The 13,496-nt window shown below is 39.7% G+C and overlaps 1 protein-coding gene across 1 annotated transcript in view; it reads left to right on the top strand.

The window, feature by feature from the left end:
- The window catches only part of LOC129709722 (protein argonaute-3), a 112,453-nt gene that overhangs the window by 79,237 nt on the left and 19,720 nt on the right, over positions 1-13,496 (top strand). Inside the window, exons 10-15 of the mRNA XM_055656255.1 lie at positions 115-237; positions 1,380-1,409; positions 3,517-3,650; positions 3,798-3,982; positions 5,730-5,889; positions 10,241-10,331. Coding sequence (XP_055512230.1) covers positions 115-237; positions 1,380-1,409; positions 3,517-3,650; positions 3,798-3,982; positions 5,730-5,889; positions 10,241-10,331 — 723 coding nt within the window. The remainder of the gene's footprint in view (positions 1-114; positions 238-1,379; positions 1,410-3,516; positions 3,651-3,797; positions 3,983-5,729; positions 5,890-10,240; positions 10,332-13,496) is intronic.

Below are 13,496 nucleotides of genomic sequence, written 5' to 3'. Positions count from 1 at the left end.
TCACAACTATAGACATTTTCTTAACCAAGTTAACTCCTGTGTGCATGTTACTTAATGCTTTTTTCGCCCCTACAGTTGAAATATATTCTAATTCCATAACTTTTTACTTTTTAGGTAAAAAATGCAAACTATGACGCTGATCCTTTTGTCCAGGAGTTTCAGTTTAAAGTTCGAGATGAAATGGCTCATGTGACTGGCCGAGTACTTCCAGCCCCCATGCTGCAGTATGGGGGGAGGGTAAGTCATATTAATACCTGCAAAATCTGTGGTGCCTAAACAGGAAGTTGACAATTTTACCAACCGAATGATTGGAAATTGAACATTTCTGATGTGCAAACCTGGTAGCATTGCAATATTTTGTGAGCACCTCTTAGTAATGTTGTAAACTAAACTATTCATGGTTTAATTTTTTTGCATGCATTTTGGACTTTGCTGATTAGAACTTAGTGGTTGTTCATCATTCTTAGTGTATGGGAGGATGGGGTAAGATCACAGGATGGATGCTTTTCCTTCCGGGTGTTGTATTGGTCATCATCAGTCTTGTCTAAGTTGGAAATTTTGACGGAGTGGTATGTGGAGAAATTCCCAGAGCTGCGTCCGTATTTCATTATCAGAGTACAAATGGACTTTAGAGATACAACACGGAAACTGGCCCTTCAGCCCACCGAACCCACGTTGACCAGTGATCACTCCGTAGATAAGCACTGTCCTACAACACGCTTGAGACAATATACAGTTTTTATTAAAGCCTGTCAACCTACAAACTTGTACGTCTTTGTATGGGACCCGGGGGAAACCGACATGGTCACAGTGACACAGTTGGTATTGTAAGGCAGCAACCTACCACTGCGCCTGTGTCGCACCCATACCTTGTACTAACTTTCCTTGACCTTGTACTGCAATATGCAGTGATCTATTTAAATACCAAGTCCTCAAAACCACAATATTCAAAATATCTTTCTGCCGTACACATGAAAAGATGTGCTGATAATTTAATCGTATTGACTTGATTAACCTTGTATGTTTGGCTTGAACATTTTCTAAACCTGCTTCATAAGTACAGTTGAAGATTTAAACAAAAATAGTTCAAGAATAGTCAGTTTCTAGAGTTTTTTCCAATTGCAGTCATCAGAGTTTGGTGAAAAAAAATAGTGAACATTTAATACCAGATATAAATTCTCTTCCTTAATTCTATGTATTTCTTGAGTTTGCATATTGCCTAGTTTGTTTGTGTATGTGTGTTTTAGTAAGCATGTAGCAGTCAAAGGATCGTTATCATTGATTGTTTGCTGAATTTTATTTTTTCCAAACAGTTCATATGATTATGATAATTTCATTGCATTTCCTGGTACATTCTCAGAGGTAATTTTGTTTTACAGGTGGAACCAAGTCATTTTAGATTACAAACTGTAAGTAACAAAATTTAGATTAATTAAGTAATAGATGTGATTAGAATGCATCTTAAAGTAAAAATGCAGTAACTCCATAACTTATTTTAACTGGGAATAAGTTGTGGATTTATCAGCATGTTTGCCGGTCTGGGATTTAATCATGAAAGCTAATAGCAGCAGAAACCAATCAGAATTATACCCATGACACACATGTAATAAAACATACTGACTTTACCTTTTTAATACAGAAACTAGGAACTGCAGATGATGGTTTACAAATAAAGACACAAAGTGTTGGAGTAACTCAGCAGGTCAGACACCTCTGAAAATCATGGATAGGTGCCAATTTCAGTCAAGACCCTTCTTCAGAATGATTGTGGGGGAGGGGGTGGGGGGAGAGAAGAAAAGAAAGCTGGTAGAGAGGAGGGTAGGACAAAGCCTGGCAAGTAATAGATGGATACAGGTGAGTGGGGTTTCGCTAGGTACATGTTGGACAATCACCAAAGATGAAAAGGCAGCTGTGATACAAAAAGATTGAAGAGTTGTGAACTGTGAAGCTAAGGAAGGTTTAATTTAGAGATACAGCGCGGAAACAGGCCCTTCGGCCCGCTGATTCCATGCCAGCCAGCGATCCCTATTCATGAACACTATCCAAAACACACTAGGGACAATTTGCATATACACCAAGCTAATTAACCTACAAACCTGTACGTCTTTGGAGTGCGGGAGGAAATTGAAGATCTCAGAGAAAACCCATGAGGTCGGGGGGAGAACGTACAAACTCCATACAGACAGCACCCATAGTCGGGATTGAACCCGTGTCTCCAGGCGCTGCAATAGCTGTAATGCAGCAAGTCTGCCACCGTGGAAGGGTAGACTCAGCAACTGTTTCGCCAGACACTTGTGCTCGGTCCACCAAGGCCTACAAACATTTAGTGCTAAACATTTTAACTCCTTCCATTCCCACACTGATCTTTCTATCCAAATGGGAATCCTCCATTGTCAGAGTGAGGGTACATGGAAATTGGAGGAATAGCAACCCACATTCCGCTTGCGTATCTTACAACCCAGCGATATGAACATTGAATTCTCCAATTTTAGGTAACTACAAAACACACGCACCCCTCCCCTTTCTTTGCCACCACACTCTCTTCACTGTGCCCCACCTGAACTCTCACCTATTTCTCCCCTCCCATCCCCTTTCACCTATATTCCTTCCTTCGCTTCACAAGTTGCAACTCTTCAATCCTTTTGTCGCTCACTGTCTTTTCATCTCTGGCCTTTGTCCAACCATCTGCCTATCGGAAACCTTCCGCACCGGTATCCACCTATTGCTTGCCAGGCTTTGTCCTGCCCCTTCCATTTTCCTGCCCTCACAATCAGTCTGAAGAAGGGTCCTGACCCAAAACGTCACCTATTCGAGTTCTCCAGATATGGAGCCTGAACCACTTAGTTTCTCCAGCACTTTGGCCTTTTTTACCTTTTTATCCACTTCCTTGCAAAGAAAATGAGAAACTCTTGGTCTTACGTGTGAAAGATACATTAGAAAAACAAGATAAATTAATTGTAGACACATCCAGAGCAAGAGGCTTTAATGTGGTTTTTGGCTATTTAATCCAAAATTGTGAATTAAAGAAATTATTACATTTATGATTTATTTATGTAGAATGATACACTTGATATTTATTGATGCATTAAATATAACTGTGATAAAATTGGTTTAAGATGCGAAATAATGACGTGGAAAACTATTGCACTGTCGGGAAACGCAAAATGATTTTTTGAAACTTGAACCAACAAAAATAAATGATTCTTGCAATTTCACACATTTACTTTAAAATTTGCTGCTTTTTCTGCCTCTAAGTTATAAGGAAAATGTTTAAATGCACATGCAGTTAGTAGTTTGATATTAATGATGCCATTTCTGTCCACTCAAGTTAACAACCCAGGGATGTAACTCAAGTCTGTGTAATTAAACATTGGGTATCTTTACAATTAATTAGCTAAACTTGATTTTTTCATACTGAAAAAAGTAGCTATTTGTGAACGTTATGCAAATAAGCAATATTTGATCATTTAATGACAAAATAATTTAATTCTTGTCTTATTTCCCTTCCCTCCACAGAATCGTACAGTTGCTACTCCAAGTCATGGTGTTTGGGACATGCGGGGGAAACAGTTTCATACTGGGGTTGAAATCAAAATGTGGGCAATAGCATGTTTTGCAGCACAGAGACAATGTAGAGAAGAAGTACTTAAGTAAGATATAGTATTCTATAATTTTGCATTTTTAGTACCAGCTTGATTTTCCCAAGTACTGCTCAAAGCTCTTTAATTTATGGGATTCCAGTCTCGGTCGTGCTTTTTCAGAATTAAGTTGACATCCTAATTTATTTGTCTTTTTAGGAGTTTCACTGACCAGCTACGGAAAATATCTAAAGACGCCGGAATGCCAATTCAGGGCCAGCCATGTTTTTGTAAATACGCACAAGGAGCTGATAGTGTGGAGCCAATGTTCAGGCATCTGAAGAATACGTATTCAGGCCTACAACTTGTTATTGTTATTTTACCTGGGAAGACACCGGTCTATGGTAATAAAATATTTCTAAATTTGCAGGATACCTAATTATTCTAATTTGAAAATGTTTATTCTTTCCTGGCATACTTTCATGGACACCAATCCCCCTCAAATATCTTGAACAAATGACTGACATTTGTTAATGAGCTTGACTCTGTGTGGCAGCATGCAATTTGGACATAACTGAGGAGATTTTCTAACATTGAAATTCCACATGTACGTTTTACATTGAGGTTACAGTGTACAGTTATCTCACACTGTGACCATAACCACTTTAGCTCCCTCTTTCCCATCAATTCTACAACCATGTTATCATTGCTTCATTGGCATCAGTATGTAGCATTGACATAAATTGTTAAAGATGCAAGTAAGTCGTTTATTTTTATTATAGTTGAGGAAACTATTATCTTTATGGAGCATGTCCACGATCAGAAATGACAGATTATTTATAAAACACTAATGAAGCCATTTACTTGTAGAAATATGGGGAAAATACTGAACAATGGAGTCTACCGCAATAATTTATTTCCCCTTTGTCTGAATTTTCTTAACTGATCAAAGCTTACTTAGTTAACTGTGCATTGATTTAACATCTATTTAGTAAGAGATCCAGTAATAAATATGTATTAGGAAAAACATTGTTAAATAGCAATGAAGTCTATCTATTAAGGCATTCATACCCTTTTTTAAGTGTGCTCTGTTTATTTTTGTGGTTTTATTTTTTTATTAGTGTTATATTGGTGTATCAATTTTATAGTGAGCAAAAAGTGACCCAATAGTTGCATAAGGATTCCTAGATGGTAATTAAGTGTCTAGCACAGTTCAGTTTTGTGTAAATCTTTTATTTTGTTGATAATATGTTTAGTCATAACTAACAATATTATTTAAATGTTTGAGATAATAAATGGAAATAAAATATGATCAGCCTTGTGTATTAGTTTTAAATGTTAGAGTTAAATGACCATCACCTGGGGCATGTGTGTTTATATGCTCAGCTGAGGTGAAACTCAGAGTATTACTCATGCATTTGATTGCAACTGAACACACCCATGAGAACTGCAGTCCTTTGGAAGAATGCATCAGACAAAATATTAAATACTGGTCTTACTACATTTATTCAAAATAAATATTTGTTGTGTAATGTTCTTAGAATTTCTTCCAAATTTATAATCAGTTGACATGAACGGTGTAAATACCGAGGCTCTCACATTTTGTGTTTCATACTGAAAACATATTGCTTCTTGGCATTTAAAAAAAAAAATTGCTCAAACAAATTACTAATGGGTGCTACTTACATACTGTCTAAAATTATTGTGATAAGATGTGCTCGAATGGATGCTTATGTAACTAATTTGAAGATTAGCAAGAAGGTAGGAACTGGGAGTACAGATTATGGATGATCAGCCATGATCATATTGAATGGCGGTGCTGACCCGAAGCGCCGAATGGCCTACTCCTGTACCTCTTGTTTATTGAATGACTACAAAGTTATTTATGAAGGAGCATTGATCAATAAAAGTGTGATAACACTATCTTATTCAGGACATTAGAGTGCTACAAGTGAAACTCATGACCTTCCTGTCACCTATTACGGGTTCTAATACTCCAGAAGACCAGCTGAGAGGATGCACACACCTTTGTGCTTAATTGAAAAGATGAGTGCATGCATTTAGAGGATGAACAGTAGCTTGCTGTGACCTAAAGGTAGTTAAACAAATAAAATAAATACTATGTTTGTAATATACTGTCTTTTCTTTTAGCTGAAGTGAAGCGTGTGGGAGATACTCTACTAGGGATGGCCACTCAGTGTGTTCAGGTGAAGAATGTTGTTAAAACATCTCCACAGACGTTATCAAACCTCTGCCTGAAGATTAATGTGAAATTAGGTGGAATCAACAACATTTTGGTACCACATCAACGGTAAGGGTGTTTCTTTTGCTAAAATAAATTGAAGTGATTAAATATATAATTGTAATATTAATCTCGGTTTACTGGCATAAGAATATATTTGTCAGTTATTTCTTCCCTGTCGTGAAGTTACCTTATCTTCTGTAATCAAGGTAAGAACATTGACTTGACAATCAAAACATTTATTGATTTGAGTCTTAGCGTTACATGGCACTGAAGTTCCCGGCACTGTAGAAGTTGCATTTTGCCATCTCAACAGGCTTTGTGGCAAAGTTTATTTTATGTTTCTTGAGTTCACAGACTAATTCAGTGTTATTTATCTTGGTACATGTCTATGTAAATTGCAGTGTACTATGTTATTGTGGAGCAACATTTTTGCAAATCTGAAACAAATAAACCTGAAACAATAAGTGCATTGTGAGATGTTGCATCAGGCTCTCTTGTTAACCAATTGAATGAACACAAACAATGCCGAGAGACAATTTAGGTTTATTCTGTAGCCTTTTATATTATGCTGAGCTACAAATCATTGATCTTGGCATTTTGTACTAGCGTGCAAAGCAATTACCTGAGTATTCACCGTTCTGTGTGCTGAAGCAAAGCAAGAATTTCATTGTCCTATACAGGGACACATGACAATAAACTCACTTGAGGAGAAGAATATTCAGGATAATGAGATCAGCAGGATATACTAATATAGGGCAATTTGAGATCAAGCAGAAGATGATGTGGGATCTCTTGAACAGCATTCAGATGAACGTCCCAGGTTATTGAGAGAAGTGAGAGAGGAGATTGCTGAGACCTTGACAACATCTTTGTATCCTTTCTAGCCACCAATGAGGTCCTGGAGGACAGAGAGTAGTCAATGTTGCTTAAGAAGAGACACAGAGACAAGCCTGGATATTATAGGACTGTGAGCCTCATGTCAGTGGCAGAGAAGCTATTGGAGAAAATTCTGGGGAGGGGTACAATTTACTTGAATTGGATAGGGAATGGGCTAATTAGAGACCATCCGCATGGCCTTATGTGAGACAGTTTTTTAAGGAGGTGATGAAGTTGATTATCGTGATATTCTGCTAGGGAGGGCCACTCAGTGTGTTCAGTTGAATGTTCGCAGTGTGGACTTCAGTAAGTAATTTGACAAGATCCTCATGGTAAATTGATCACAAGATTAAGATGCACAGGGTCTATGGTGACTTGGTTGGTTTCATTCAGAACTGACTTACCCTTAGAAATCAGAGGGTAGTAGTGGAGGGGTGTTATTCTTTCTGGCAGAAGATCTGTGACCAGTGGAGTTCCGTATGAATCGGTACTGGGAACGTAATGGTTTGTGGTATATGTAAACAACTTGGATGAAAATGTCGATGGGTTTGCAGACAACACAAAAATTAGTGTCCTTGCAGAAAGTAAAAATGACTGTCAAAGGATATAGCAGGATATAAATCAGTGACATTTATGGCAAATAAATGGCAGGTGGTGCTTAATATGGACGTGTGAGCTCTGGGAGGTTAAATATAAGAAGAATTAATGGCAGAACTTTAACAGCATATATGTTCAAAGGGATCTTGGTGTCCAAGTCCATTGCTCTCTGAAGGTAGCAACACAAATGTATAGTGTGCTAAAGTTAGAATACGGTATGATTGCCGTAATTGTTTGGGGCATCGAGTGTAAGAGTCAGGAAGTCATGTTGAGGCTCAATAAAACTTTAATTTGGAGTTTGGAGAATAATGTGCAATTCTGGTCACCCCAATACAGGTTGGATGTGGAGGCTTTGTGATTGTGCAGAGGGTGCAGAAGCGTTTTACCAAAATACTGCCTGGAGTAGACAGCATTAGCTATAATGAGAAGATGGAAACTCTTGGATTCTTTTCTCTGGAGCATTGATGGTTTAGGATACTTGATAGAAGTTTATCCAAATTATGAGAGGCAAAGATAGGGTAGACAGTTAGAACTTTTCCCCAGAGTGGAACTGTCAAACACTGGAGGGCAAAGCTTTAAGGTCGGAGGGAAAAAATTGAAATGTTTCTATGAAGAAAGACTGGATTGACTCGACTTGAACACGCTAGAATTTAGAAGATTGAGGGGGGATGTTATAGAAACTTACAAAATTCTTAAAGGGTTGGACAAGCTAGATGCAGGAAGATTATTCCCGATGTTGGGGAAGTCCAGAACTAGGGGTCACAGTTTAAGGATAAGAGGGAAGTCTTTTAGGACCGAGATGAGAAAATCATTTTTTTACACAGCGAGTGGTGAATCTGTGGAATTCTCTTCCACAGAAAGTAGTTGAGGCCAGTTCATTGGCTATATTTAAGAGGGAGTTAGATGTGGCCCTTGTGGCTAAAGGGATCAGGGGGTATGGAGAGAAGGCAGGGATGGGATACTGAGTTGATCAGCCATGATCATATCGAATGGCGGTGCAGGCTCGAAGGGCCGAATGGCCTACTCCTGCACCTATTTTCTATGTTTCTATGAAAGAAAATGTGTGAAGCAAGTACACACTGAGTAGTAGGTACCTGGGACATTCTGTCAGTGGTGTTGCTGGCAACAGATACAATAATGGCTTTTAAGTAAACGGATTGTTATGAAGGGATGGATCACTTGAAGGTGGAAGGGTTTATGTTAATTTGGCATCATGTTCAACACAAATATGGTGGACTAAAAGGCCTTTTCCTGTGCGGTACTGATCTTTGTTCCAGTGTTCCCCACTTGGACTCTGTGGAGGAGTCTCTCTGATGAATACTGGTGAGAATGGATTTGGGCTCACTCCATGCATGAAATCGGTATTAAAACAGTACAGAACTGAAGCCTAGTGCTACCCATGATATTCGATAGAAGATAATAGTTGTTGAAGTTGGCATGTGTAGTCTTCATGAACCTGCTCGTTTCTGGGAAGAAGCTGCTCCTGAACTTGGTGGTATACACCTCCTTCCCAATAGTGGAATGAGGTCTGGCCACTAGGGTATGAATCTTTGATATTGACTGCCATTTTGAAGCAACTCCTCCTACAGAAACTTTCAAAGGTGGGGTCGTCGGTACCTGTGATGGACTGGGCATTGTCTATCTTTCTCTAGTCTTCTTTGATCCTGGGCATTCCAGTTGCCAAACCAGGCCGTGCTGCAACCCATCAGAATGCTGTCTACCATATATCTGTTGAAGTTTCATAACATTTTCGTTGACATCCCAAATCTCCTCAATCTTTTGAGGAAATATAGGTATTGAGCAACTCTCTGCATGGATGTGCCAGGCCCATGTCTCGTTTTCAGAGATATGCATGCCTAGGAACATGAGCATGTTGACCCTCCACTGCAGTCCCGTCAATAATGTGACCAAGATTTTTGTTCTGGCACCAATCAATCAGATTTTCAATCTCTCTCCTGTGCTATTAACTCATCTTTACCCCTTATTCGTCCAACCACGGCAGTATAGTCGGCGAACATATAGATGGTGTTGGAGCTGTGCCTGGCTACAGAGTCATGGATATAGAAAAAGTACAGCCTACGTTCTACATAGTAATTTTTCAAATGCAATCTGCAGTTGTAGATGTCATTAGTGGGAACCAATTAAAATTAAAACAAACCGATAAGAAATGGACATCACTCTTGAATTTGTGTAATTGGGGAACATATTGAATCAAGCAGATGAACCATTTGTGTTCACAAAAGAGCTTCTTGCAATGAGAATTTTGTTACACTTTCACCAGCCTTACAAGAAGTGTTTGCTGGTGGTTTTTGGATATGATTTGATAAACATTGTAATCATTAAAAAAAATATCCTTGATGTGACACAAGGTAAATGATAACCTAGCTGCATATATTGAGTTTGCAGTCCTTTGATGACAAGAATGAAAATGGCAATGATGTTCAGCATGGAAGTAGTGCAATTATGGAATTCCCTCCAGCAATGTTGCAAAGAGAATTACCCAATGTATTGCCTTTAGTAACTAAAAATTGACTGGTTTGGCTGAATGTTTTTTTTTAATGGGGATAAGCGCTCCTGAGCTGAGCCACAAATAAAATCTAAAGATTCAAGCTGTCATTGAGTTTTGAAGACTGGATGTGTCTGGCATTATTACAGAGGTAGGAATAATAATCCCATAAATTATGAATTTGATATTTGGAGAGGTGACTATTTTCCTTCAGTTAATTTCAAGCAGGATATCAATCTCAACCATGAAATTAAGTTTGTGGTAAAGGTGAATGGGTTGAATTAGTCTAATAATGTTTTTCTTTAATGCTTGTATTTGCAAGAATTCATTTATATTCTGATCACACAGAGGTTTTAAAAAACAAAAGTCATAGTTATGTTCAGTCTTTCCTACTTCAAATAAATCACTTTTTTCCCCACAATTATTTCACATTTGTAGACCATCCGTGTTCCAGCAACCTGTGATTTTTCTGGGAGCTGATGTTACACATCCACCAGCTGGAGATGGCAAGAAACCCTCAATCGCTGCTGTAAGTATTTATACAAACACATTTTGACAAGAATTTTGTGTAAGTGAGGAAAGAATAGAGCAAAATATAGTTGCTTGCTTATCAATGGTGTACTTTTGAGAAGTGTCTGTGTTGGAAGGGGCCTACTTGCACTTTCCCACTTGCCACATCAATTTACCAAACATCATTTGGAATTTGAATAACTAGCAGAGAAACCTGTCATCATCAAGACAGCTCAGCTCTGATTACGCTGATGGGTGGGTGGGAAATTATCTACCAAAATGTGTCAGTTACCAATATGTTATTCAGCATTTGCATTGTTATGCTGAACCACTCAATATATTTGCAGGATCGAGATCTATATAGAGTCATACAGCAAGGACACGGGCCTTTCTGGCCAGCTTGCCCATGCCGTTCTAGATACCCCATCCACAATAATCCCACTTGCCTGGGTTTGGCCTATATCCATCTAAACCTTTCCTATCCATGTACCTGTCCATATATCTTAAATATTGTTATGTTACTTCAACAACCTCCTCCACCAGCTCATTCCATTTGCCACACAGTCAGTTATACAGTGTGGAAACAGGCTCTTCAGCCCAACTTGTCCACACCAACTGATATGCCCCATCAACACAAATCCCTCCTGCCTGCACATGGCCCATAACCCTCTGAACCTATCCATTCCATGTACCTGTCCAAATGCCTCTTAAATGTTATGATAGTACCTGCCACAACTGATTCCTCCGGCAGCTCATTCCATATACCCACCACCCTTTGTGTAAAAGAGTTATCCCTCAGGTTCCAATTAAATTCCCCACCTTAACCCCATGTCCACTTCAGCCATTTGCCTCTCCTGACATTTATCCAATCTATTCCTCACATGATCTTATACACCTCTATACGATTACCCCTCATTCTCCTTGGAATGAAGTCCAAGTCTGCTCAACCTCGCCCACCTCAAATTCCACAGTCTTCACGTCTTTCTCCACAGTAAAAACAGGCGAAATGTTCATTGTGAACCCTGCCCATCTCTTGCAGCTCCACACAGGGATAACCTTTGATTCCTATGGGGCTAATTCTCTCTTTGCTTGCCCTCTTTCCCTTAATGTACATAAAATGTCCTGGGATTATCCTTAATATTACCTGCCAGAGCCTTCGCCTGCCCCCATTGCCCTCCTGATTTCCTTTCAGATCCCAATACTCCTCCAGGAATACACAATCCCAGCTGCCCCTACCAGTCCCATGCCTCTTTATTCTTGCCCATAGTTTCAATTTCTCTTGTCATCCAAACTTCCTTACACTCACCTGCCTTGCCCTTCACTCTTATAGGAACATGCCTGTCCTGACCTCCTATCGGCACACTTTAAAAGCGTCCCACTTCCAGGCGTTCTTTTTCCTGCTCTTAACCAGGTTTCTGTAATGGCTACAACGTTCCAGTTGCATATCCCTCTTGTGCATGTCACCTCTGCACCTGAAGAGATCCCAATGGCCCAAAATGTTGAATCCCTGCGCCCACTCCTCAGCCATAGATTCACCTGTCCTATCTTCCTGTTCTGACCCTCACTAGCCTTTTATCTAACTCCCTACACTCATTTTGCAGGACCTCATCCCTTTTCTTGCCAGTGTCATTAATGCTGGAATGTACAAATACTTCTGGGGCTGCTCACCCTCATTTCATGTAGCTGCTCTGAGACATCCTGGACCCTGGCACCAGGGTGGCAACACCATTCTAGAGACGCCAGCTCTTTCCCTAACTTCCCACAGCCTGCAGGAGGAGCGATGTACCATTTTACCTGCCTTCACCATTGTACTGAACCGAAAGAAGAAAGAAAAAACACAAGACTCTCATAGACTAACAAACTGTACCTTATCCTGTCATCCGCCTCTCCATTAGTCTCCTAGTCAAAGACTCACATTAGCCCTCCACTCAGCACTTCACCTCAACACGGCCTCACTCCCAATAGGCCATGCCGCTACAAATGACCTTTTTATTTGGTACTCAGTTAGCCAATTTTGGTCTCATAACCAATCCACTGGTTAACGTTTACTTGTCCCACCACTCAAGTTAGCTGGCTCCAGTAATCTGTAGAAAGGAACTGCAGATGCTGGTCTAAACCAAAGATAGACACCAAAAGCTGGAGTAACTCAGCGATACAAGCAGCATCTCTGGAGAGAAGGAATGGGTGACACAAAACATCGTCATCCATTCCTTCGCTCCAGAGATGATGTCTGTCCCACTGAGTTACTCCAGCTTTTTGTGTCTATCTTTGGCTCCAGTAATCCTCTGCTTACCTTTTAAATTCGCCCGCTCTTTTTCTGATACTGAAATTGAATGACAGCAGCATTCAGACACCATGTGTATTTATACAGTGCCCTCCATAATGTTTGGGACAAAGACCCATCATTTATTTATTTGCCTCTGTACTCCACAATTTGAGATTTGTAATAGAAAAAAACACGTGTGGTTAAAGTGCACATTGTCAGATTTTAATAGAGGCCATTTTTATACATTTTGGTTTCACCATGTAGAAATTACAGCAGTGTTTATACATAGTCACCCCCCATTTCAGGCCACCATAATCTTTGGGACACAGCAATGTCATGTAAATGAAAGTAGTCATGTTTAGTATTTTGTTGCATACCCTCTGCATGCAATGCCTGCTTGAAGTTGCGATTCATGGACATCACCAGTTGCTTGGTGTCTTCTCTGGTGATGCTCTGCCATGCCTGTCTGGCAGTCATCTTTAGCTTATGCTTGTTTTGGGGTCTAGGCTCCTTCAGTTTTCTCTTCAGCATATAAAAGGCATGCTCAATTGGGTTCAGATCAGGTGATTGACTTGGCCACTCAATAATTCTTTGTTACTTCAGCAGTATGTTTGGGATCATTGTCTTGCTGTAGAATGAACCGCCGTTCAGTGAGTTTTGTGGCATTTGTTTGAACTTGAGCAGATAGGATGTGTCTATACACTTCAGAATTCATTATGCTACTTCCATCAGCAGTTGTATCATCAATGACGATAAGTGAGCCAGTAACTTCAGCAGCAATACATGCCCAGGCCATAACACCACTGCCACTGTATTTCACGGATGAGGTGGTATGCTTTGGATCTTGGGTAGTTCCTTCTCTCCTCCATACTTTGCTCTTGCCATCACTCTGATATGTTAATCTTTGTCTCATCTGTC

The sequence above is a fragment of the Leucoraja erinacea genome, chromosome 26 (assembly GCF_028641065.1).
Source record: "Leucoraja erinacea ecotype New England chromosome 26, Leri_hhj_1, whole genome shotgun sequence".
Lineage (NCBI taxonomy): Eukaryota > Metazoa > Chordata > Chondrichthyes > Rajiformes > Rajidae > Leucoraja > Leucoraja erinaceus.
The sequence above is the reverse complement of the archived record's forward strand: the minus strand, read 5'-3'. Positions and strand labels throughout refer to the sequence as shown.